This window comes from Cicer arietinum, chromosome 4 (assembly GCF_000331145.2).
Source record: "Cicer arietinum cultivar CDC Frontier isolate Library 1 chromosome 4, Cicar.CDCFrontier_v2.0, whole genome shotgun sequence".
NCBI lineage: Eukaryota > Viridiplantae > Streptophyta > Magnoliopsida > Fabales > Fabaceae > Cicer > Cicer arietinum.
The window spans coordinates 50,477,299-50,502,424 of NC_021163.2; the positions used below are offsets into that span (position 1 = coordinate 50,477,299).

The window sequence follows — 25,126 nt, forward strand, 5'->3', positions numbered from 1 at the left end:
TGAAAACATTTAAATTTATATTTATAAAGAATTTTTGTTAATCATAATTAATTTTGTTTGTAAATTTGCATAAACTTTTATGATTGATAAAAAAAGTATAACCTTTTATGATAATAGATATTCTAAACCAAGGACGAATTGTTCGGGAGAATTCAAGTTAAAATCTTGACTAAAATAATTGTTGGACAAACTTTATGTTTCCCTCAAACAAATTTTGAATGCGAATTTTGAATTATCAGAATTTATTCTACTAAGAGCTAGAGAATAAAAAAAGTGAGATGTTGCAAAATAAAATTAAAAATAATATCAAATCTTATTCACTCTCATAAAAAAAATTAATTATTTTTAATTTATTTAATATTATTATTTTCAATACATCATTCATCTAATTCAAAACATTTAATGTTTATAGTTTAAGTGTTTCAAGGGACAATTTAATAAATTTGTTTCAATTTAAAATAGAAAATCACCAAATGTATGTAGAATTCGCTGATGTTCGAGAGGTGAAAAAGTACGATGCTGTCATTTGAATTTCTCCGTCGCTATTTGGTTTCCAAACACAACAAATTCAGCATATGTGCTTCAGCCATAACTCTCTGCCTCAAAACGTGCGTTTCCTTAGGTACCCCAGAATTTGGAAGAGGGGTTCACGTTGATTCCATCAAACTCAATTTAAACTCTAACTGTTTCGTAGGTTCTTCTCTCATTCGTTTATACTCACAATATGGGAAAATAAAAGATGCACATAAGGTGTTTGATGAAATTACTGACAAAGATATTGTTGCATATACTTCCATCATCACTGCATATGCTCACTCTGGTGATTCCTCTGCATATGTTGCTTTCACAATTGCTTCCACAATGCAGCAACAAGGGCTGATACCTAATAGAGTGACATTAGTGAGCTTGATGCACGCATCGACGAAATCGGGGGCATTGCTAGAGGGTCGTGGGATTCATGGTTATGCTGTTAGGAGAGGAATTGGTTTGTGTGATGATGTTTTTGAGACGACCCTTTTGGATATGTATTGTAAATGTGGTGGTATAGGGATAGCTGCGTCGGCTTTTAACAAGATGGATGCTTTAAGTACGAAAAATGTTGGTTCTTGGAACACTTTGATATCTGCGTTTCTTCGTAGTGGAAAGGCTTTAGAAGCTTTTGAACTTTTTCGTCGAATGATGTGTAGAAATATTTTGCCTGATTTGTTAACATTGGCTAATGCTATTCTGTGTTGTTCTGAATTGAATTATTTACGTCGAGGGATGAGTATCCATGGATACATGATTAGGATGGGGGTGGAACTTGATCTTGTAGCTTCCACTGCTTTGGTTGATCTATACTGTAAACTTGATGTAACCAAAGCTAGGAAACTGTTTCAAAGATTGGCAAATAAGGATGCTGTTGTATATAATGTTATGATGATCGGTTATCTAGAAAATGACTTTGCTGTGGACGCGGTAAATATTTTCCGTGAAATGATCAAAATGGATGTTAGTCTAAATGTGGCTTTGTTTCTTAATTTGATTTCTGCAGTATCGAAATTGAGCGACATTAGATTAGCCAGGTCTATCCATGGTTATGTATTGAGACATATGCACATCACACATGTGGAGATTGAAAATCAAATGATTCATGCTTATGCAAAATGTGGGTATGTAGTGGATGCAAGGGAATTCTTTAATAGGATGGGAACAAGGGACTTGGTTTCATGGACTTCGATGATAACGGGTTACGTTTATGACGGCCACATTGATGAAGCCATTATTTTGTTTCGGTTGCTGCAAAGAGAAAATCTAAAGATTGATTCTATTACTCTAATTGGTCTCCTTCAGGCATTATCCCAGCTTGGATGTCTAAATTTTGTTAAAGAAGTTCACTGTTTCAGTTACCGATTTTTCCATGGCAGAGAGTTGTCTGTAAATAATTCTCTGATTACCACGTATGCTAAGTGCGGAAAACTGCGTACGGCTAGGTACATATTTCAGCAAATGGCAGAACGGTGTCTCACATCATGGAATGCAATGATAGGTGCGTATGCGATGCATGGAAACTATACAGAGGTGTTAAAACTCTTTGATCATATGAAATTTGAAAAAATTAGACCTGATGAAGTGACTTTCACATCATTACTCACTGCCTGCAGCCACTCAGGATTGGTAGAAGAGGGTCTACAAATTTTCAGGATAATGATGAAGGAATATGCAATAATTCCAGGTGAAGTTCATTATAATTGTATAGTAGATTTATTAAGCAGAGCCGGTCGACTTACGGAGGCATACAATGTTGTCAAAAGCATGCCGTCAACGCATAGTTCTGCTGCATTGTCTGCTTTGCTTTCTGCTTGCCGACTATACGGGGATACAGAGATTGGGGAGGCGATAGCGAAACAGATATTAAAATCAGAACCACATAGTTCAGGTGCTTATGCTTTGGTATCAAATATATGTGCACAAGGGGGAAGATGGAATGAAGTAGCCGAAATAAGGGCCATGACAAAGAATACAGAATTGAGAAGTACTCCAGGATATAGTCTGATACAGGTAGACAAGCAACATATGAGATGTGAATGAGCCCTTAACAAAATTATTGTTCAAATCATTTTAGTGATTGTTTGGATCCGCAGATGAACAGTACAAACTCGCATTCCAATGCACGTGACTGTGGAAGTTACAACTTCCAGCTTCGACATCATTGCATGTCCATATGTTTGCCGCCGTGGTTCGGAACACGCTATTATTCATATTCTCAGATCATCCGAGTCTCCTGAACATTTGATACTATCTCTCAGATTTTCCTTTTATCATTCTGAAATCTGCATGATGAGGATTTCATTCCTTTTCCATCTTATTTTTAGCTCATTTGATTATATTGAAATTAAGGCCGCTATTTACAGGGTATAAACCATACAAAAAACCAGTTTTTGTAATGTCCATATCTTCATAGAAGAATTTTGATATATGGCCAATGATATCAGTGGGTGGTAGTGATCATGGTATAATTGAATGTCTAGTAAAATGAGGTGCGGTTTTTCAACAAACTTCTCACCCAAAAGTTTTTTGGTAAACCAAGGATTGACCTTTCGAGGTAAGAGAAATCCATTTAAAGGATTGACCTCTCCCAGCATATGATTTTCCATATGTACTGGCAAGAGATCGAATCCTCAACCAAACATTTATCACTTGTGCCAAACCATGTTGGCACCCAAGAGTATTTTAAGTGGAGCGTAAATGGGCTTCAAAAGGTCAATCAATTTGATTATGGAATTGGATAAGATGCATTCTTTCCCTTGACATTTTCACAAAATACAGGTACATACTATTTCTTTTTTAGTTGTTGGTTGATAAAAATTTATTGCCACATTCTATTGCTTGAAGCTTTACATATTGTATATCCTAGTTTTGGCTATGCATGTATCTTTATCTTCAGCGATTAGTTTTTCATTAAAACAATGAGTGGAAGCTGTTAAGTTAGTTGTACATACTAGTCAGGATCTGGAAGAATCAGCGTAGTACCATTTCCAGGGATTCCCTTCATATGGTTTGAACTAGGGAGTTCTAACATATAATGAACAAAATCACTTATTTCAATTGTTATTTAGACTTGTGCAAGTAACCAACAGTCAAGAAAATTGGTGTTACACTCCATTTACTCATTTATTTTTTTATTTTAATTTTGTAATATCTATTAAATTGCAGCTAGCATTTACCTGTGATGTACATCTCAAGTTATTTGAATGTAAACGCAGCATTTTGAGATTCTTTGGGTCAGGCAAAAATGAAAAGTTGATTAAATATACAGTTCTTTTTTTCCTTGGGGCATTAAATGATATCTAGACACAATTAAGCTCCATTCATGATTTCCCTTGTCTGCTTTTATTGATATCAGTTTAAAGAATATTTTTTTAATAAACTCAATTTTTGAGAAACTCTGGAGCTTATAGGTTTCCATAAATCACCTGTAAACTAATGGACGGGTTTCATCAAAAGCATAGCTAAATAAGTCAACGTTTCTACTACTGTTCTTCTGCTTTATGAGCTTTTGATGAGTTATAGAGATTGATTGTAAATGATACTATAAAATATCTGAAAGTTGTTTAAACATGGTCTTCTGACTTTACTTTTGACACAGGTAGGCAGTGATCCAAGAATTAATTTTCCCCTACCACCCCCCCTTCATGTGGAAGCGTTCTTGGCTTGGAGTGTGGACAGAAACTAGCTCAACCTCACCTTGTGCTAAGTTTAAATTTGATAAATAGAAAATGGCAAAGCCAAGATTAAACTCTTTATCATTTGTTAAAGGAGAGTAAGAGACTTTGATACCATGTCTAGTAATGAAATTCATTTATTTAACAGTTTGCTATTCATAAATGACTAGTATGCAGTTTTGGTATGGGATTTAATTCATTGTTTCCATGGTCTAAACACACAAAGCTATAGAACAGGAATCATACAATCTCTGTATGGAAATCATTTTCCTGTCTATCATCCTATCTTTTCTCACTTAGAAGTAATAATGTCTTTATTGTGGAACTTTTTGTTTCAAACATTTTTTGCATGCATTATGGAGATTTGTTTAGATTGTTAAACGTTAACTCGTTAAGTTATCCGATTTCTTACAGAGTTTTAAACATTCATTTCCGCCGCAGGTGGTAATTGTTAGAATTTTCTTGGTATCTTGTTTGTTATGACGATGTTATAATACAAAGAGACTACTAGGTCAAGCTGTGAGAGGTTAGCTTACGACAGGTCTAAACGAGGTCATATTTTTTTTATAAATGGACAAAACTTTGACTTTTTTAGAAACCTCTTTAGTTAAAAAAGTTAGCCTATAGACTATACCAAACACATATCAGACTGATCTATTTAAGTAAATATGAATAATATCAAATTCTTTAAAATGTCATTTTAAATCTAAAAAAGAATACTAATTTGAAAATATTAATACGAAATAGGTTTTTAAGTAGGCTAACAGGCCTAAAAAAAGCCTATAACATGCCACAAACCAAGCTTAAACATTAAATTTTTTGATAGGTCAGGCTCAGACCTTGTAAAGCCTAACTCGACTTAATCTGTTTCCACTCCTACTGAGGAGACCCTAAACACATAAATTTATGTATATGAGATTTTATTTATTTATTTATAATTATGTATGTTAGTTAGCATGTTAGATCAGGATCAAACTTATAATTCATTCTTACTACTTACATTTTGGGATTTTTATTGCCATTATTATTAGTTTGTTACCATGGAAGTGAAGGTATATTTCTAAAGCTTTCATGCATTGTTGGGTTTGAATCATTCTTCTTACATGTCTAATATTTATGCAACTTCATACTCTCGAGCTCATAATGTTCCAGTATAATTAACTATCAATTTACTTTAAGCTCTATGAGACAAAGTCTGGCTTACAATACACGCGAACGATAAATGATGTTGACCTTCTCGAGTTGCAAATTCAAACTAAATAAATTGAACAAAGAGACTCGGATACAATCAACTACTATTTTTTTTAAAAATAGTCAATGTTAGTAATTATCTGTTAATTTTGTGAGAAGAAGAAATTGAACCTGTGATTTCCTTATCACTCCAATTCCCCCATACCACCAAACCACTTATGGCTCTTTCAATCAACAACAATTATTTCATGGGAAAATTGTGAGATATTTCCAAAATATTGGATAATATATGTATGTATAATTCGTAATAATTAACATAAAATTGTTGTTGGTTTAGTGGTTGTGTTCATTGTGTGGAAACATAAGGTCACGAGTTTGAACCTTGCTTTTTCCTCATTTTTTGATTGCCATCCACTTTTCTCACCTATTCTTATATGCTAAGTCATCTTATTCTTTTCTAATGCATGAGTAAAGAATAAGAATCATTCTTTTGTAACATACTATTAAAAGATACTCTTGGCGTGAAAGTGCAAATCATATCAAGGTTTCTGGTTATCTCATTTGCATTCGATTGGTGGGGAAAATCGAACCTAAAGGCTAGTGTAACAATACACTTTGGAATTTGCTACATATAATCTTCATCAACAACTTCACTATTAAAGTCTTGCAGCAATTGTCACCAACACAGATCCAACAATCTTTAGGTCCGATTTTATTTTCAATCAATGGCTGCATCGCTCAAAGAAATGACTTTTAATTTTGTGAAGTTGGAGAAATTCGATGGAGGAAATTTTATTCGTTGGCAGAAAAAGATGAAATTCCTTCTAACAACTTTGAAGGTGGTATATGTTTTGAACACCACAAGACTGCTGGAGAAAGAAGTGGAAACATTAGCCGAAACAAGAGAAAGGCAGAAGTGGGACAATGATGACTATATATGCATGGGCCATATTCTCAACAGAATGTTTGACTCCTTGTTCGATATATATCAAAGTAGCATCTCTGCAAAGGAACTATGGGAGAAATTAGAGTCAAGATACATGCAAGAAGATGCTACAAGTAAGAAGTTTCTTGTTTCTCAATTTAATAATTATAAAATGGTTGATAGTAAATAAGTAATGGAACAAATGCATGAAATTGAACGTATTCTTAATAACTACAAACAACATCAAATGCACATGGATGAAACTATTATTGTATCCTCCATAATAGACAAACTTCCACCTTTGTGGAAAGATTTCAAAAAATCAATGAAACATAAGAAAGATGACATATCACTTGAGCAATTGGTTAATCACCTTCGTTTAGAAGAAGAGTATCGTAAACACGATGATACTAAAAACTAATTTTCTCATGAAAAGGTCCATGTAATGGAGGAAGGAAATTAAAGCAAATCTTTTAATAAAAGAAATCGAGATTTTGATAAATCTCATGAAAAATACAATGGTAATAATGAACAACGAAAGAAAAGAAAAGGAAGTTGTTATCGTTGTGGAAAACCAGGACACTTTAAAAATGAGTGCAGGTTCTTGAAAAATAAGAACAAAGAGAAGAATTCAAGTGCAACAAAAGATAATCTTGTTGCTGTGATTTTTGAACTCAACATGATTGAAGATGTTGAATCTTGGTGGATAGACTCTGGTGCTACCCGCCATGTGTGCAAAAACAAATAACTATTTAAGACCATTAATCAAGAAGATGGAAGTATTTTGTACAAGGGAAATGCCTCAACTGTCCAAGTCAAAGGAAAAGGAATAGTGGAGATTGAATTCACTTCTGGAAAAATACTTACTCTTAAAGATGTATTTTATGTTCCTGATGTTAGGAAGAACTTGATTTATGTACCTTTACTAAATAAGTTTGGTTTCAAATGTGTAATTGAGGGGGATAAATTTATTCTCTCTAAAGGTGGTATGTTTGTAGGGAAGGGTTACCTTTGTGAAAATATGTTCAAATGTAATGTTATCAGTAACTATAATAATAATAATATGATTTCTGCTTATATTGTTGAATCTTGTGATTTATGGCATATGCGACTAGGACATATTAACTTTAGAAAATTGAATGATATGATGAAATCAAATTTAATTCCGACTTTTGATAAAAATTCAAATTCATGTACTACTTGCATGCTAACTAAAATCACAAGACAACCTTTTAAAAATGTTGAAAGAAGTTCTAAGGTATTATATTTAATTCACTCTGATGTATGCGATTTACATGGTTGGCCTACAATTGGTGGTAAAAAGTATTTTGTCACTTTTATTGATGATTACTCTAGATTTTGTTATGTTTATTTAATGCACTCTAAGAATGAAGTTTTAGACAAATTTAAAATATTTAAAGCACAAGTAGAACTTCAACATGAAACTTTTATTAAGTGTTTTAGAAGTGATAGGGGAGGAAAGTTCTATCATCCTGAGTATTTTGAGTCCACTTGTATTGTGCATCAAACAACTGCACCATATTCCCCACAACAAAATGGAATTGCAGAAAGGAAAAATAGGGTATTAGAAGAAATGGTGAATGCCATGTTATCCTATTCTGGTTTATCTAAAGGTTATTGGGGTGAAGCCATGTTATCTGCATGTTATTTGCTAAATAGATTTCTCAATAAAAGGAACAAGATAACCCCATATGAACTCTGGAAGAAAAGAAAACCCAATCTTAACTATATGAAAGTTTGGGGATGTAGAGCAATTGTTAAGGTTCTTGAACCAAAAAGAAAGAAATTGGGGAGAAAGAGGAATTGAAAGTGTATTTCTGGGCTATGCTGAAAATAGCAAGGCCTATAGATTCATGATTGTTGAATCTAATGACTCATATCCTATTAACACAATGATTGAGTCAAGAGATGCAATTTTTCAAGAAAATAGATTTAACTCAATTCCACATCCCAAGGAAACTTTATGTTCTAGTGTACAAAGCCTAGAAAATAATGTATCTAATAATGATACTCTGACATGTTCAGAACTCAGAAGAAGTAAAAGAGCCAGAAAAGAAAAAGATTATGGCCTATACTTCTTTATGTTCCTTGTAGAAGGTACAAATGATTCCAGTAACAGTTATGGACCAATTTGCTACAATTTAGAAAGTGACCCAGACACATATGAAGAGGCAATAAAGTCTCAAGACTCTTCATTTTGGAAAGAAGCCATCCAAGAGGAAATGGACTCAATCACGAGGAATAAAACTTGGAAATTGGTAGACCTCCCACCTGGATCCAAACCAATAGGCTGTAAATGGATCTTTAAGAAGAAAATGAAAGTTGATGATACCATTGATAAATTCAAAGCTAGACTTGTTGCTAAAGGGTTTACACAAAAAGAAGGTATCGACTACTTTGATACTTATGCACCTGTTGCAAGAATTGCATCCATAAGAGTGCTTTTGGCACTAGCTTCTATCTATAAGTTTGTAATCCATCAAATGGATGTTAAAACTGCTTTCCTAAATGAAGATTTAGATGAAGAGGTGTATATGAAACAACCTGAAGGATTTGTTATCAAAGGGCAAGAACATAAAGTGTGTAAATTGACTAAATCCTTATACGGGTTAAAACAAGCACCCAAACAATGGCACCAAAAGTTTGATAAAGTTTTTCTTTCCAATGGATACAAAATAAATGAATCTGACAAGTGTATTTATAATAAATTTCATAATGGAAATGGTGTTATGATTTGTTTATATGTGGATGATATGTTAATCTTTGACACCAATTTAGACGAGGTAGAAAAAACTAAAACTTTCTTATCAAAAAATTTTGATATGAAAGATTTAGGTGAAGCAGATGTGATTTTAGGAATTAAAATCATTAGAGATGGAGTAAATATTGGTTTATGTCAATCTCATTATATTGATAAAGTGCTAAAGAAATTTGATCAAAATATTAGTTTACAACCACATAAAGGATGCCCTATGGCACAACTAGATTATTCAAAGGTAATCGGATGTTTGATGTATGCCATGACCTGTACCAGACCTGATATAGCGTCCAAATAAAGAACATTGGCAGACTGTTAATAGAGTATTAAAATATTTGAAAGGAACAATTAACTATAGTTTAGTCTATAGTGGTTGTATCTGTATATCCTTCAGTTTTGGAAGGATATACAGATGCCAATTGGGTAACTTATGTTGAGGATCATGCTTCCACAAGTGGATGGATCTTCAACCTTGGTGGAGGTGCAGTTTCTTGGGGATCAAAGAAACAAACTTGCATTGCCGACTCCATCATGGCTGCATCATTCATTGCCCTAGCTGCATGCAGTAAAGAGGCATAATGACTAAGAAATTTGTTGTATGAGATATCAATTTGGCCAAAGCCAATGGCACCAGTATCCATACATTGCGATAGTCAATCCACACTATCTAAAGCATATAGCCGAGTATATAATGGAAAATCTAGACATATTGGTCTAAGACATAGCTATGTAAAGGATTTAATTTTAAATGGAGTAATATCCATAGTGTTTGTAAGAACTGAAAAGAATCTTGCAGATCCTTTGACGAAAGGTCTGACAAGGGACATGGTGTTGAAGACATCATTGGGGATGAGACTCAAGCCCATATCTAATTAATCATCAATGGTGGAAAATCGACTCACACTTGAGTAACATCAAGTCTTGAGTTCAATGATAAAAGTACACTATTAGAATGATTGCAAGTATTTGAATATAGATACATCCCAAAGGTTGAAAGTACTTGGACCATAAGTATAAAGTTGGAAGGTTGAGTTTTACTCTTAATAGACATATAACATAAATTTGCTGAAATACATATTATGGGTGTATTTCTGATATAGCCTACATATGTGAGGATGAAGTGAGGCCGCTTCGAAGAGTTAAAGGGCTTGACTCTTAAATTCTCATGAAAAGGGTACATGACACAAGATCTTAACAAATGTGTCATCTTTATAATTCTTTCGATAGTACCGAGATTTCATGTGTAAGTTGTGCACATTTGTTCTAATGAATAACTGGTTCAAAGCTTGTCTACCAATCTATTTGAGATAAGTGGAACCCATAGCTTACTAAGTAGTGGTTCAAATCGTAAGATACCATTACCTGAAACCATGATATTTCCAAAATTATGGGACTAAATATATTTTGAAAATGGTGGGGGATTGTGAGATATTTCCAAAATATTGGATAATATATGTATGTATAATTCGTGATAATTAATATGAAATTGTTGTTGGTTTAGTGGTTGTGTTCATTGTGTGGAAATATGTTGGAACATAAGTATGTTATAGTGTGAATTTAAAAATGTGTTGAAGTCCCACATTGGAAAGAAATATTTTTTGTAAATTTAAGTGGAAAGAAAAACTTGTTTTTTAAAATTCAAGTCCCACATTGGAAAGAATTTTTTTGAAATCCCACTTTGGAAAACTATCATATTTTGTGTAGTTTCAATTCTATACATACTAAAGTCCCACATTGTTTAGAAAACATATGTGACTTTGCTTTCATCACTATATAATGAGTTTCAAGCTATTGTGAAAAGTACACCAAAGTTGGATGCTTTTCCAAACTTTCTCTTTTCTTCCTCTTATATTCTGCTCGCCTAATTTTCGAGCCATAATATATGGCTTATTATGGACCATAATTCGTGATAATTAATAGAGCGGTTATTATGGACCATAATATATGGCTTATAATCTAGAAGAGGATCCTGCAAATCCTAAAGAAGCTCTGTAATCATTGGATGCAGATTTATGGCAAGAAGCTATAAACGATGAAATGGATTCTCTAGAGTCTAACCGAACCTGACATTTAGTATACTTGCCTCTTGGTTGCAAACCAATAGTTTGTAAATGAATTTTGGAAAAGAAACTAAAACCCGATGGATCTGTTGATAAATACAAGGCACACCTTGTAGCCAACGGTTTTAGACAAGGAGAAAATATAGATTTATTCGAGACTTTTCCACCGATCATTAGAATAACATCCATTAGAATACTCATATCACTAGCAGCTATTCTTAACCTGGTGTTACACCAAATGGATGTTAAAACAACTCCTTTAAAAGGTGAGGAAGAAGAAATCTATTATGGAACAACCTAAAGGTTTTGTAATTCAAGGACAAGAATACAGGGTATGTATGTTAGATAAATCCATGTATGGTCTTAAATAAGCTCCTAAGAAATGGCATGAAAAGTTTGATAACTTGATTATATCGAATGAGGTATGCCACTGATTGTACTAGACCCGACATCATTGGCAGCCTCAGGTATGCCACTGATTGTACTAGACCCGACATTTCCTGTGTTGTGGGATTATTGTGCAGGTTTACTAGTAGACCTAGTATGGAGCATTGACACGCTATCAAAAGAGTCATGAGATACCTTAAAAGGACCATGAGTCTCAGATTACATTATCGAAGATTTCCTACTATCCTTGAAGGATACAATGATGCTGATTGGAATATCTTATTAGATGACTCCTGATGATTCTTCATCATATGCATATTTTCCCACTGTTTTAGTCTTATTTATCCTCAATCATCAGTTAAATCAAGGATTTATTTGATACATTTTGTTGATTTTTGTTCTTTGAGTTAATAAAATGTTTTTTGTTTTTATTTCGTTGATTAAGTAGGAATTTGTCGTAATTTTACATTGCGTTTTGTTTTAGTGCAGTGCTGAATTTTGGTGAAAAATCAACATGACATATGTGGAGTATTTCAGCCATATCTGGAGTTCTAGATGTCCAATTAGTGTCACTCCAAGTGCTAATGAAAGCTACGATCCATATCTACAACTTTCATGAAGACACCGGGACCAAATTCAGACGCAAAAGATGAGAAAAATGCAAAAATACATCAGACAACAGATGTTGCGCGCCTGGAGCGCGCCCTGCGCGTCTGGAGCGCGCCCTGCTCGTCTGGAGCGCGCCCTGCGCGTTTGGAGCGCATTTATCATGTTTCAGTTCTATCAACGCGCGCCTGGAGCGCGCGACGCGCACCAGCAACCATAAAAACGCAGATTTTTACTGTTTTAGGGATCTTTTTGACTCTGGGGAACTTGGGAGACTTGTGCCCTAGCATAAAAACTCAAAGACGGCCGTTTCTAACACCATTGAAGCAGTTTTATCAAGAATCATCCATGAATCATTCTTGTAATTCTTCTTTAATCCTTATCTTTTGTATCTCTGTCATGAGTAACTAAACCCTATTTGTTAGGGATGAGTGTAACCAGATGAAACCCTTATTTTTCTGATTTGATTTCTAGTTATATGAATGAGTTTATTGAATTGTTTTTCTCATCTCTGTGCTTAATGCTTTTTATTGCTTGATCAACATTAAAATGTTCTACGATTTGTATTTTGAAACGGAAGTGGACTTTACGAATGCTTGAGATGAGAAATTCATGAATTTGTAGTCTAGGGATAGATGCAGGTCATGAAACCAATTAAATTAGTTGCAAAGCAATAATTTACAAGAGAATTTCTATACGGTAATGCTTAATTCTAATCTTAAATCCACTAAGGAATTAGGGGTTACTTTGGAATTAAAGGTTCTGTCACTAAGACATTAGGGCAAGAATAATAAAGAGAATTCGGTAATAATTCAATAAAGGAATTCAGTAACTAGGATCAAATTAGACACCAAGGTTGGATTCGAAGTGAAACTCATCCCTGACATTTTTCTCATTATAAAAGATCAATTTTATTATTGTTGTTAATTTCAAACATTATTTCAATCAACTTGGGAACCTTTTTGTTCAATTCTAGTAATCAAATATAATTCAATAGTAAAACGCAATCCTTGAGTTCGACACTCGGTACTACCGTTTTATTATTACTTGCAACGATTCAGTACACTTGCTGAAACGATATCAATTTTTTGGCGCCGTTGTCGGGGATTGTCATATCACTATTGAATTTAATTTATTTACTTAATTGAAATTTTTTGCTCTGCAATAAAATTTTTGATTTTATTTTATGTTTTTTTTTTATTTTTTTATTTTTTATTTGTTGAACTTGCTAATGTCATGTCTAGTGGTTTGTCTCTTCTTTGTTTGAGATAACTATTCATCGTAAAGCATGGAAGATTATAATGATGATATTTTACTACAATTATATGAAGAGTGTGATACTTGTCTTATATCTAGTATATGTCGCACATTGGAAATAATTTTTTTGAAATCCCACTTTGGAAAACTATCATATTTTGTGTAGTTTCAATTCTATACATACTAAAGTCCCACATTGTTTAGAAAACATATGTGACTTTGCTTCCAGCACTATATAATGAGTTTCAAGCTATTGTGAAAAGTACACCAAAGTTGGATGCTTTTCCAAACTTTCTCTTTTATCCCTCTTATCTCTTATATTCTGCTCGCCTAATTTTCGAGCCACTTCTCCCATTTCTTTCTGTCCCTTCGGTTTTAGAGCAGTTATTATGCCGCAGTTCCTTCGATTTTTTAGAGCGGTTATTATGCCGCAGTCCTTCGGTTTTAGAGCGGTTATTATGCCGCAGTCCCTTCGATTTTTTAGAGCGGTTATAATGACGCAGTCCCTTCGGTTTTAGAGCGGTTATTATGCCGCAGTCCCTTTGATTTTTAGAGCGGTTATTATGCCGTAGTCCCTTCGGCTTTAGAGCGGTTGTTATGCTGTAGTTCTTTCGGTTTTTTGAGCGGTTGTTATGCCGTAGTCCTTTTGTTTTTAGAGCGGTTGCTATGTCGTACTCATTTTGTTTTTAGAGCGGTTATTATGCCGTAGTCCATCCGTTTTTGTCTTTTTGAGCGGTTATTATGCCGTAGTTATGAATGGTCATATGACCATATTGAGAGTGACTTTAATTGTCATATTGAGAGTGGTTTTAACTGCCATATTGAGGGTGTAATTCTAGAACGGTTTTCTACGGTGCAGTGGAACTCCGATACAGTGAATCTGAGCTGTTTTATCTTGGGGACTTCGTGGTTGATAGTCTGCCTTGCACAATTTGGGCAGTGCCGCGAAACGTCTTAAAGAGAGCGAACTAGTCCGCGACTCAACCCAGTAATATCTTCGGTGGCATAAATTGTGAATTTTAAATTGTTTTTGAAACTCAAAATCCAACAGGTCACAAGTTTGAATCCTGCTTCTTCCTTATTTTTTGAATAAATTCCGGCTTGAAAAGACGCGATTGTTGATTAAAAATGAAGAGGCATTGACCAACAGACCAATGCAATTCTTCAAATGTTATATGTATATATCCCTTCGTAAACAGTGGCAGAACCAAGAATTGCAACGAATTCTACTGATTGCCATCCACTTTTCTCACCTATTCTTATATGCTAAGTCATCTTATTCTTTTCTAATGCATGAGTAAAGAATAAGAATCATTCTTTTGTAACATACTATTGAAAGATACTCTTGGTTATCTCATTTGCATCCGATTGGTGGAGGCGAATCGAACCTAAAGGCTAGTGTAACAATACGCTTTGGAATTTGCTACATATAATCTTCATCAACAACTTCACTATTAAAGTCTTGCAGCAATTGTCACCAACACAGATCCAACAAAAATTATGAACAAAAACATTTTGTAAGGGAGTATCTATTGTCATTGTTGTTCAATTATCAATTTAATTAAACCAGAAGAAGAAGGACATTTAGATTAGAAAAAAAGAGTTTAACAGGAGGAAAATAACCACATGAGAATGACATCAGAACTTCTATTTATCTTAAGAAAAGTTTTTCCCTTATACATATTCTATTTTTCAGCTAGATAGCTTTACTAGTCAGTTATATATAAAACTCACCAACTTTTCTTTTCTTTATATATATATTACTTTGAAAATGATAAAGATTTGAGAAAGGTCTGAGTTGTCTTCTTATCATATAAAAAAAGGTAGAGGGAGTACCAAAGATTAATAATGCACACAATGATGAGCCCAAGCCTGTAAATGAGGTCTTTCCCAAACCACCTTGCATGTAAAGTATAAACTACAAAGAACAAAAAAAATAAAAGTAATGAAGAAACAATACACCCAATTACCTAGGCCTAATCATGATCATCACACCATTCTCTTCATCAATGAAAAAAAAATATAAACATGCATGTAGCATCGACATTTTCAGATTGAAGGGGTCCCTAGTTTCCAACATGTGCCAGTGTCCAATACCAATACCGATACGTGTTGGTGTTCGATATCGGCCTTGACACCGACAACAACGACACATATAGTTACATTCAATTACTTTAATTTTTTCATATTATTATTATCATCGTGGTGTCATGTCTGGTGTTCGTCTCTATGTGAGCATGTGACGCTCAATGTTTTCATTTGTTAAAACTTAAAAGGACATGTCTTTAATGCCTGTCTGTCATATATACATATATAGTTCATAGGGTCCTTTGTCCATACTAGTCAGTTTCAGACAGTTCAAAATCTCACTCTTTAACTTTAGAAAAGCAAAACAACACATGGAAAGCCGTTTGAGGTTGAAAATGTATTCCTAAAAGCTAAACAGGAAGCAGTTTAGGAACAAACTATAATGATAATAAGTAGTTAATTTGCAACTGATTCATTTATATTGTTAGAAAAGAATTAAATCAAATCATCATACATGCCATAGTTTAACAACAATTTAATATGGTGAGACCAGTGATGAGCTACTTAACAATTATGGACTCACCGAAAGTGAACATTATTTGGTCACATCATCCTCTTAGATTATTAAGCATTCATGACCAAAGTTATTAAGCATTGCATTCATATATTATATATAATTATATATGTTCAATTACTTTTAGGATATGCTTATTAAGCAGACATATGACCCAAAATGAGGCTCATGCACTAAGCAACACCATGTTAGTGGTTGTTCAAAGCAAGTATGAAACACTCTGGAAATGACACAAAAATAAGCTGTCTTCAAATGTTTAAATCTAGGAGCATGTGAGTATCATCATCAATAATCATGGTATGGTAATGGTATAACATTAACTTTTCTTGCATATTTTGAATTTGGAGTACTTTACTTTAATATATCATGATCTATTAGAACAAACCAATTGTGTCATAGTCTGTAACATTGTTTATATTTCAGGATTTGGAAATTTGAGTATGGGCAATGAAATGGGTAATAACAACACTTCTGCTATCAAAGGTACATATTTTGTTATAGAAATGATGATTTTTTTTTTTGTCTTAACTCTCATTTTCTCAGGTGGTACTAGTAATCTAAAGTATTTTGACTGAGAGGTAAGTAAAGCCTGACCAAGGGTTTTTTCAGTCAAAATTCAAATTCTTGTTTTTCAGAACGATTTGTTCTTCACTGAAGTTCATGAGCAACTTGAATTTGGTCACTTAGTTTCAAAATTTTTTTGTTTAAGTAGAGTTGAATTTTTTCTTTTTAAAAACAAAATTAATTTGCCGTTTTGTAGAGGAAGATAACATAAGTGAAGCTGATAAAAAGAATCTCCTAGAGGATACCAGTGAACTTGCAAATGAGATATCACAAGATGTTTATGAAGATTGTGTCAAAGAAGAAAATCATAATATACCAATATCTTTAGCCAAAGATGTTATGGAAAAAGATTCAAACACTTCTAGTGATATAACAATATACTAAAGTCCCACATTGTTTAGAAAACATATGTGACTTTGCTTCCAGCACTATATAATGAGTTTCAAGCTATTGTGAAAAGTACACCAAAGTTGGATGCTTTTCCAAACTTTCTCTTTTATCCCTCTTATCTCTTATATTCTGCTCGCCTAATTTTCGAGCCACTTCTCCCATTTCTTTCTGTCCCTTCGGTTTTAGAGCAGTTATTATGCCGCAGTTCCTTCGATTTTTTAGAGCGGTTATTATGCCGCAGTCCTTCGGTTTTAGAGCGGTTATTATGCCGCAGTCCCTTCGATTTTTTAGAGCGGTTATAATGACGCAGTCCCTTCGGTTTTAGAGCGGTTATTATGCCGCAGTCCCTTTGATTTTTAGAGCGGTTATTATGCCGTAGTCCCTTCGGCTTTAGAGCGGTTGTTATGCTGTAGTTCTTTCGGTTTTTTGAGCGGTTGTTATGCCGTAGTCCTTTTGTTTTTAGAGCGGTTGCTATGTCGTACTCATTTTGTTTTTAGAGCGGTTATTATGCCGTAGTCCATCCGTTTTTGTCTTTTTGAGCGGTTATTATGCCGTAGTTATGAATGGTCATATGACCATATTGAGAGTGACTTTAATTGTCATATTGAGAGTGGTTTTAACTGCCATATTGAGGGTGTAATTCTAGAACGGTTTTCTACGGTGCAGTGGAACTCCGATACAGTGAATCTGAGCTGTTTTATCTTGGGGACTTCGTGGTTGATAGTCTGCCTTGCACAATTTGGGCAGTGCCGCGAAACGTCTTAAAGAGAGCGAACTAGTCCGCGACTCAACCCAGTAATATCTTCGGTGGCATAAATTGTGAATTTTAAATTGTTTTTGAAACTCAAAATCCAACAGGTCACAAGTTTGAATCCTGCTTCTTCCTTATTTTTTGAATAAATTCCGGCTTGAAAAGACGCGATTGTTGATTAAAAATGAAGAGGCATTGACCAACAGACCAATGCAATTCTTCAAATGTTATATGTATATATCCCTTCGTAAACAGTGGCAGAACCAAGAATTGCAACGAATTCTACTGATTGCCATCCACTTTTCTCACCTATTCTTATATGCTAAGTCATCTTATTCTTTTCTAATGCATGAGTAAAGAATAAGAATCATTCTTTTGTAACATACTATTGAAAGATACTCTTGGTTATCTCATTTGCATCCGATTGGTGGAGGCGAATCGAACCTAAAGGCTAGTGTAACAATACGCTTTGGAATTTGCTACATATAATCTTCATCAACAACTTCACTATTAAAGTCTTGCAGCAATTGTCACCAACACAGATCCAACAAAAATTATGAACAAAAACATTTTGTAAGGGAGTATCTATTGTCATTGTTGTTCAATTATCAATTTAATTAAACCAGAAGAAGAAGGACATTTAGATTAGAAAAAAAGAGTTTAACAGGAGGAAAATAACCACATGAGAATGACATCAGAACTTCTATTTATCTTAAGAAAAGTTTTTCCCTTATACATATTCTATTTTTCAGCTAGATAGCTTTACTAGTCAGTTATATATAAAACTCACCAACTTTTCTTTTCTTTATATATATATTACTTTGAAAATGATAAAGATTTGAGAAAGGTCTGAGTTGTCTTCTTATCATATAAAAAAAGGTAGAGGGAGTACCAAAGATTAATAATGCACACAATGATGAGCCCAAGCCTGTAAATGAGGTCTTTCCCAAACCACCTTGCATGTAAAGTATAAACTACAAAGAACAAAAAAAATAAAAGTAATGAAGAAACAATACACCCAATTACCTAGGCCTAATCATGATCATCACACCATTCTCTTCATCAATGAAAAAAAAATATAAACATGCATGTAGCATCGACATTTTCAGATTGAAGGGGTCCCTAGTTTCCAACATGTGCCAGTGTCCAATACCAATACCGATACGTGTTGGTGTTCGATATCGGCCTTGACACCGACAACAACGACACATATAGTTACATTCAATTACTTTAATTTTTTCATATTATTATTATCATCGTGGTGTCATGTCTGGTGTTCGTCTCTATGTGAGCATGTGACGCTCAATGTTTTCATTTGTTAAAACTTAAAAGGACATGTCTTTAATGCCTGTCTGTCATATATACATATATAGTTCATAGGGTCCTTTGTCCATACTAGTCAGTTTCAGACAGTTCAAAATCTCACTCTTTAACTTTAGAAAAGCAAAACAACACATGGAAAGCCGTTTGAGGTTGAAAATGTATTCCTAAAAGCTAAACAGGAAGCAGTTTAGGAACAAACTATAATGATAATAAGTAGTTAATTTGCAACTGATTCATTTATATTGTTAGAAAAGAATTAAATCAAATCATCATACATGCCATAGTTTAACAACAATTTAATATGGTGAGACCAGTGATGAGCTACTTAACAATTATGGACTCACCGAAAGTGAACATTATTTGGTCACATCATCCTCTTAGATTATTAAGCATTCATGACCAAAGTTATTAAGCATTGCATTCATATATTATATATAATTATATATGTTCAATTACTTTTAGGATATGCTTATTAAGCAGACATATGACCCAAAATGAGGCTCATGCACTAAGCAACACCATGTTAGTGGTTGTTCAAAGCAAGTATGAAACACTCTGGAAATGACACAAAAATAAGCTGTCTTCAAATGTTTAAATCTAGGAGCATGTGAGTATCATCATCAATAATCATGGTATGGTAATGGTATAACATTAACTTTTCTTGCATATTTTGAATTTGGAGTACTTTACTTTAATATATCATGATCTATTAGAACAAACCAATTGTGTCATAGTCTGTAACATTGTTTATATTTCAGGATTTGGAAATTTGAGTATGGGCAATGAAATGGGTAATAACAACACTTCTGCTATCAAAGGTACATATTTTGTTATAGAAATGATGATTTTTTTTTTTGTCTTAACTCTCATTTTCTCAGGTGGTACTAGTAATCTAAAGTATTTTGACTGAGAGGTAAGTAAAGCCTGACCAAGGGTTTTTTCAGTCAAAATTCAAATTCTTGTTTTTCAGAACGATTTGTTCTTCACTGAAGTTCATGAGCAACTTGAATTTGGTCACTTAGTTTCAAAATTTTTTTGTTTAAGTAGAGTTGAATTTTTTCTTTTTAAAAACAAAATTAATTTGCCGTTTTGTAGAGGAAGATAACATAAGTGAAGCTGATAAAAAGAATCTCCTAGAGGATACCAGTGAACTTGCAAATGAGATATCACAAGATGTTTATGAAGATTGTGTCAAAGAAGAAAATCATAATATACCAATATCTTTAGCCAAAGATGTTATGGAAAAAGATTCAAACACTTCTAGTGATATAACAATTGAACTTGGAAAAGATATAGCACAAGAAGATGGTCATGAAGATGATTCAAAAGAAAAAATTCAAACCATTTTAATAGATGAAGCCAATGATGCTGATGAGAAAGCTGCATTGTTTGATTCTAAAAACAACACAACAAACATGCTTGAAAGTGATTCATTGGATGATACTTATGCAAGTGACATAAATATGGAAAATGAAATGCATACAAAAGCTGAAGAGGAAGATGTCGGAGAGAATGTTACAGAATTGGCTTCTGAAGATGCAACAACTGAACTTGGAAAAGTTTCACAGCAAGAAGAAAGTCGCGGAGACGATGCGAAAGTGGAAACTCAAATGATTCCAGAAGATGAGGCCAAAGATGTTGAAGAGAAAGATACAGGACTCATTTCACACGATATAGAAAGCAAGCTTGAAAATGATTCATTGGAAGGTGTTACTCATGAAAGGGACATGAATATGGAGAATCAAATGCATCAAACTAATGAAGCGGAAGATGTTGAGGAGAAAGCTACAATAAGTTCACTTAAAAGTGATTTATTGAAAGGCAAAGATGATCAGGAAGTAGCTGCAGGGTTGGATTATGATGATAAAAAAAGTGAACTTGAAGTTGAAGATAAGTCTCAGGAAGAGAAACAAGATGAAAACATGATAATTCCTTTTACCAATGACATAGATGATCAAGGAAACACTACCATCTTGGCTTTTTATGATCCATTGAATTTGAGAAATTCTTTTGTTGGTGAAGGTTTGTATCTTTTTTTCCTTAGTAGAATTTTTTTCTTCATATTTATTTTCGTCATCAAAGTTCAATACAATATTAACTATGTTTTGTCAATAAAACCCTTAAAAATTTAGTGTGGAGAGAGAGAAATAAAGGGAGTGAGGTGATAAATAATTAAGGGTATTATAAGGAAAAAAAATTAATTTCATCAAAAGACTAGATATTTATTAGTTATCTTGATATGCGTAAATAACCTTAAAATGACAAGTAAATAGGAACTGAGAGAGTAACTAAAAGTAACTTAGAAACATATTCTAAAAATTATTTATGATTCTGTTCTGTAGGGGAAGAAATGAATGGAGTCGCACAACCTGAAAAGTCTCCACATGCTGAATCAGTTGAAGGTGAAAACTGTGAGAGCTTATCAAGTTCTTCATTGGAAGGTAGTGAAGAATGTGTGAAGCAAGAAAAGTCATGCTTAAGAAAAAATCCATCTCTAACATATAATCATTATCTTAATTATGAGTCATCAATCAAACCAGGTTAGAATACTTTATTGTCCCTTTTATAAGCATCTTTTGCTTTTTCACGTATATTAAAAAAAGTAGATAGTAGTATACTTAGTGTGCTTATTTTGTATGTCGATGTTGCTAAAATACCCTTTGTATATAAATGTGTCCAACTTTGACTTTTGTATTCCAAGATAAATTAGTAGTATTAGAAGAAATAGGAGAAACTTATGATTGAAAAACTAACATTGGCTTATATAGTAACTGAAACTGAAAATCAACATTTGAGCAGAACTATATAACTGATAACAAACTGGAATACTAAAGTAAAAACCAACATTTGACAAAGAAATTACCACCTAATATGAAATCTTAACAATTATAATAATTTGAACTAACAACACAGTTAGTTAGTTGGTAATCTTATAGAAGTTGATTGAATTTCGTGCAAAGAGGTCTTTTGCAACTTCCACAGCCTCCGGAACAGTGAGCTCACCATCGATGCATGAATCACGCAGAACAACAAAAACAACTTCGCGAGCCTTCTTAGCACCTACGAAAACAAGAGATATTTACATATTATCCACTAACGAAGTACTGATATGACAGAAGAATTCAAATATGATGTATTTATATATAAGTAAAATGTTTTGGTCCAACTTAATACAAACAGCTAGGCATAATATTTATTAGATAATCCTTGACTCTAATGATTTTTATGATCTAAGCAAGGTATAAAATTCATATCTCAGAACAAAAGAACTTCAATAATATCTTCAAATTTAGGTAACATAATTGATGTTAACTAACCTAAGTAGAAGAGTTCAGGAAATGCATAGGCATCAGTACTGAACATCACCTGCAATAGAATGCAAAGTTTAGTATATTATGATACATGAAATGCCATGGCCAAAAGTTAAAAGAAATAACTTCTAGAATTAAGTTATAAAAATTGGAAAATATACAATCCTTGCTTTGGATATAAGTGTTGCAAACTAAAACTTCTTATATTAATTCCTCATACCATATGAACTTTTTCTTCTAATTCTTATTGCAAGTTTAGTATATATGAAATTTCTATACTTAGTAAACTTTTATAAAATGGTTATGTTGTCACCTTATTTAATGGAGCTTGCTCTAAAAGATCTTTCACTGAAGAAATCATTCCATGTACACTAAGCTTTGGAATAGCCAAACCAAAATCAAGGTAAACCTGAACGAGAAGATTGGATTACTTGCAATCCAAGTCAACATGTAATTCAAATTCAAATCTACAAATACAAATCACTTAGTTGTAAAGTGTTTACTTGGGAGTAAAGAGAAGCTAGATATGATGCTTCCTTTGAGAATGGATATGATGTATGTAACAGAACAATCCTGCACTTTGCAAATTTCTTGTCCTCAAGAACATTGTGGAGATAAAGAGGATTTGACATTCTTAGATTCAAACCTCTATCCCCAAAGCTATTAATAAAAAGAAAAAGTTTAGTATCTTATGTTAAAGCAACAAGTATAATCAAGCAAACTAAATAACTAGAGTGTGACCTGAATAGCCTGATAATAAGTGATCTAACGAGTCTTAGATAGATTCTGATACTATATTTTAATTTAAGTTGAATTTAACTCAACCTCACCAAATAAATTAGTAAGATGAAAGATGTCTCCTAATTTTTTTTGGCTTTAAACTTTTAGTTCCCAAGAGAAAGGGACCTAATAATTCGGAGTCAGGCTGAGAGATAAGTAAAGTCTGGACAATGATGTTCCAACCATGATTGACACTCAGATTCTCCTGATTGTGCTAAAACTCATTAACCACTAGGTAAGAATCCTCCCACTTATTAACGCTTTTTCGAACTATATCACATCCAATTAGTGACTTTCTTTAACACTTTTTCAATCCTATTGAACACTTACCAACTCAAATTATTTCAAATAAACATAGCTGATTTTCTTTTTAGAAATCAATAAATGTTAACAGTATCAATCAATTACAAACCATCAATTACCCTGTGTGTATCTGCATAGGCAAATCATGGGACTGAGCAAATTCCAAACTTAGCAAGAAGATGTAATCAATCAAGTTTTTGTTTGCTACCAAGACAGGCTTCCAAACTGAATTATAAAAGTTAATGATGATGAGTAATATTAATATCATGAAACATATATTAAAACCAATTTTCGTTCTCTAATACTCACCAGCTAAAACCTGCTGGAGACCCTCCTCAGCTTCCTTTTTAGTCACATTTGTATTGATTTCTAGGCCAAAGTAGTATGCTGCTATGCTTTTCAAACCAACTATCTCACCAGCAACTGTAACACTACTCATGCTAAGGAATCCAATTAAAACATTAAACCTTTTTTCTTCTTCAAAAAGTAAGAACTTATTTTATGTGCATGTAAAAGTTCGATCAGAAGATAAGTAAATTCTGACTAAGTACGATTTCAGTCAAAATTATGTGTGTAGAGTGAGAGAGAGAAAAAAAAGTTTTGAAGGATATGATTCCAACTTGGAGAGAAATGCACTAGTGAATGAATCTAGTGTCCATAAAGATCCATCTGGCAAACCCTTCAAGAATTAACTATAAATATTAGAGAACATAAATAGAAAAGTGGCATGGCATACATACAATGGTTTGTTATACAATGTATATAAAAAAGAGAAAAAATAACATTATTATATTATTCAATTGTTGAATATTATTATATTATACCGATGATCAAACATACAAAATTTTATATAAATTCAAAATTTGTATATATAGAGAAATCAAACATATGAATGAACTCACTTCGTTAAGGATTTTTTCTGCAAGGCGTTCGACTCTAACGAGTCTATGGATATGAGGAATAAAAGTGTTATGCCATTCAGTATCAAGTTTTTTGTCTAATTCTATTCCATCATCAAAGATTACTGTAGAGATTCTTGCAGCTTTGAAGCATGTTGAGCTAATGGATTCTAATCCAGAGATTCTTCTGTATTCTTCAACACTTTCCAAAGTTGACTCACATCCATACAATTCAGCTACATCTCTTAGATTTCTCTGACATCACATAATAACCAGTTAGGATTATTAGATATATTTCATGACAAGAAAATTTATATTGAAAGTTGTCCAAATAAATAAAAGATAGGAAGATAATACTCGTTCAATTCAAATAGTTAATGAACTTATTCTGATAACTCGAATTTGAACGCTGACTAAACTAATATTTGACTAAACTTTACTTACCTTTTCATCAAACACCAAAAGAAAAAGTGGAGAGAGTTAGTTACCTTGAATGAAAGAGAGTGTTGTGTTGAAGCAACAGCATCACCATGAGCTAGTGAAAAGGCATGTATAAAACCAAAGTTTGAATCAACTGCAACTAAGTTGTGAGCATGACCATCCACAAGTTCCACCTCCTCAATCGTTTTTCTCAATTCACTCAAATCCATTCTCTTTCTCTCTGTCTTTGTGTGTCTCAATACTTGTGTTTAAGAGTCACACATCAATCATATATATATATATATATATATATATATATATATATATATATATATATATATATACGCTCCTAACTAAAAAATATATATATATA

The 25,126-nt window shown here is 33.2% G+C and overlaps 3 protein-coding genes and 1 long non-coding RNA gene across 7 annotated transcripts in view; 3 read left to right on the plus strand and 1 right to left on the minus strand.

Annotated features, from left to right (window-relative positions):
- Nucleotides 1-418: 418 nt before the first annotated feature.
- On the plus strand, nucleotides 419-4,404 carry LOC101500648 (pentatricopeptide repeat-containing protein At4g21300-like). Of its 2 annotated transcripts, none has more exons than XM_073367056.1 (2): nucleotides 419-3,309; nucleotides 4,130-4,404. In XM_073367056.1, the coding sequence occupies exon 1, from the start codon at nucleotides 517-519 to the stop codon at nucleotides 2,569-2,571; it is 2,055 nt and encodes a 684-aa protein (XP_073223157.1). In that variant the 5' UTR covers nucleotides 419-516; the 3' UTR covers nucleotides 2,572-3,309; nucleotides 4,130-4,404. The 2 variants fall into 2 exon arrangements, with proteins under 2 accessions (XP_073223157.1, XP_073223158.1); XM_073367057.1 differs by having other exon boundaries at nucleotides 4,134-4,404.
- Nucleotides 4,405-15,775: 11,371 nt separating this feature from the next.
- LOC101500958 (uncharacterized) lies at nucleotides 15,776-16,947 on the plus strand. Its single transcript, XR_189719.4, has 3 exons — nucleotides 15,776-16,309; nucleotides 16,436-16,495; nucleotides 16,773-16,947. It is a non-coding gene; the product is annotated as an uncharacterized lncRNA (long non-coding RNA).
- Nucleotides 16,948-19,158: 2,211 nt separating this feature from the next.
- The window catches only part of LOC101514268 (uncharacterized), an 11,608-nt gene continuing 5,640 nt past the window's right edge, over nucleotides 19,159-25,126 (plus strand). For 2 of the 3 annotated variants that reach the window (XM_027333949.2, XM_027333950.2), the window contains exons 1-4: nucleotides 19,159-19,672; nucleotides 19,799-19,858; nucleotides 20,136-21,062; nucleotides 21,383-21,580. In XM_027333949.2, the coding sequence (XP_027189750.1) occupies nucleotides 19,816-19,858; nucleotides 20,136-21,062; nucleotides 21,383-21,580 (1,168 nt within the window). In that variant the 5' untranslated portion in view covers nucleotides 19,159-19,672; nucleotides 19,799-19,815. Of the gene's footprint in view, nucleotides 19,673-19,708; nucleotides 19,859-20,135; nucleotides 21,063-21,382; nucleotides 21,581-25,126 lie in introns of those variants that run through there. The other variant, XM_073367901.1, reaches the window with a different exon arrangement.
- LOC101501180 (protein fluG-like) lies at nucleotides 21,714-25,022 on the minus strand (the record flags this gene model as incomplete). The annotated part of the gene is made up of 9 exons (XM_004497937.4): nucleotides 21,714-22,100; nucleotides 22,358-22,406; nucleotides 22,665-22,760; nucleotides 22,855-23,011; nucleotides 23,554-23,659; nucleotides 23,744-23,859; nucleotides 24,046-24,113; nucleotides 24,337-24,588; nucleotides 24,822-25,022. Coding segments are annotated over 9 exons (1,188 nt in total), but the record flags the coding sequence as incomplete, so codon positions are not given.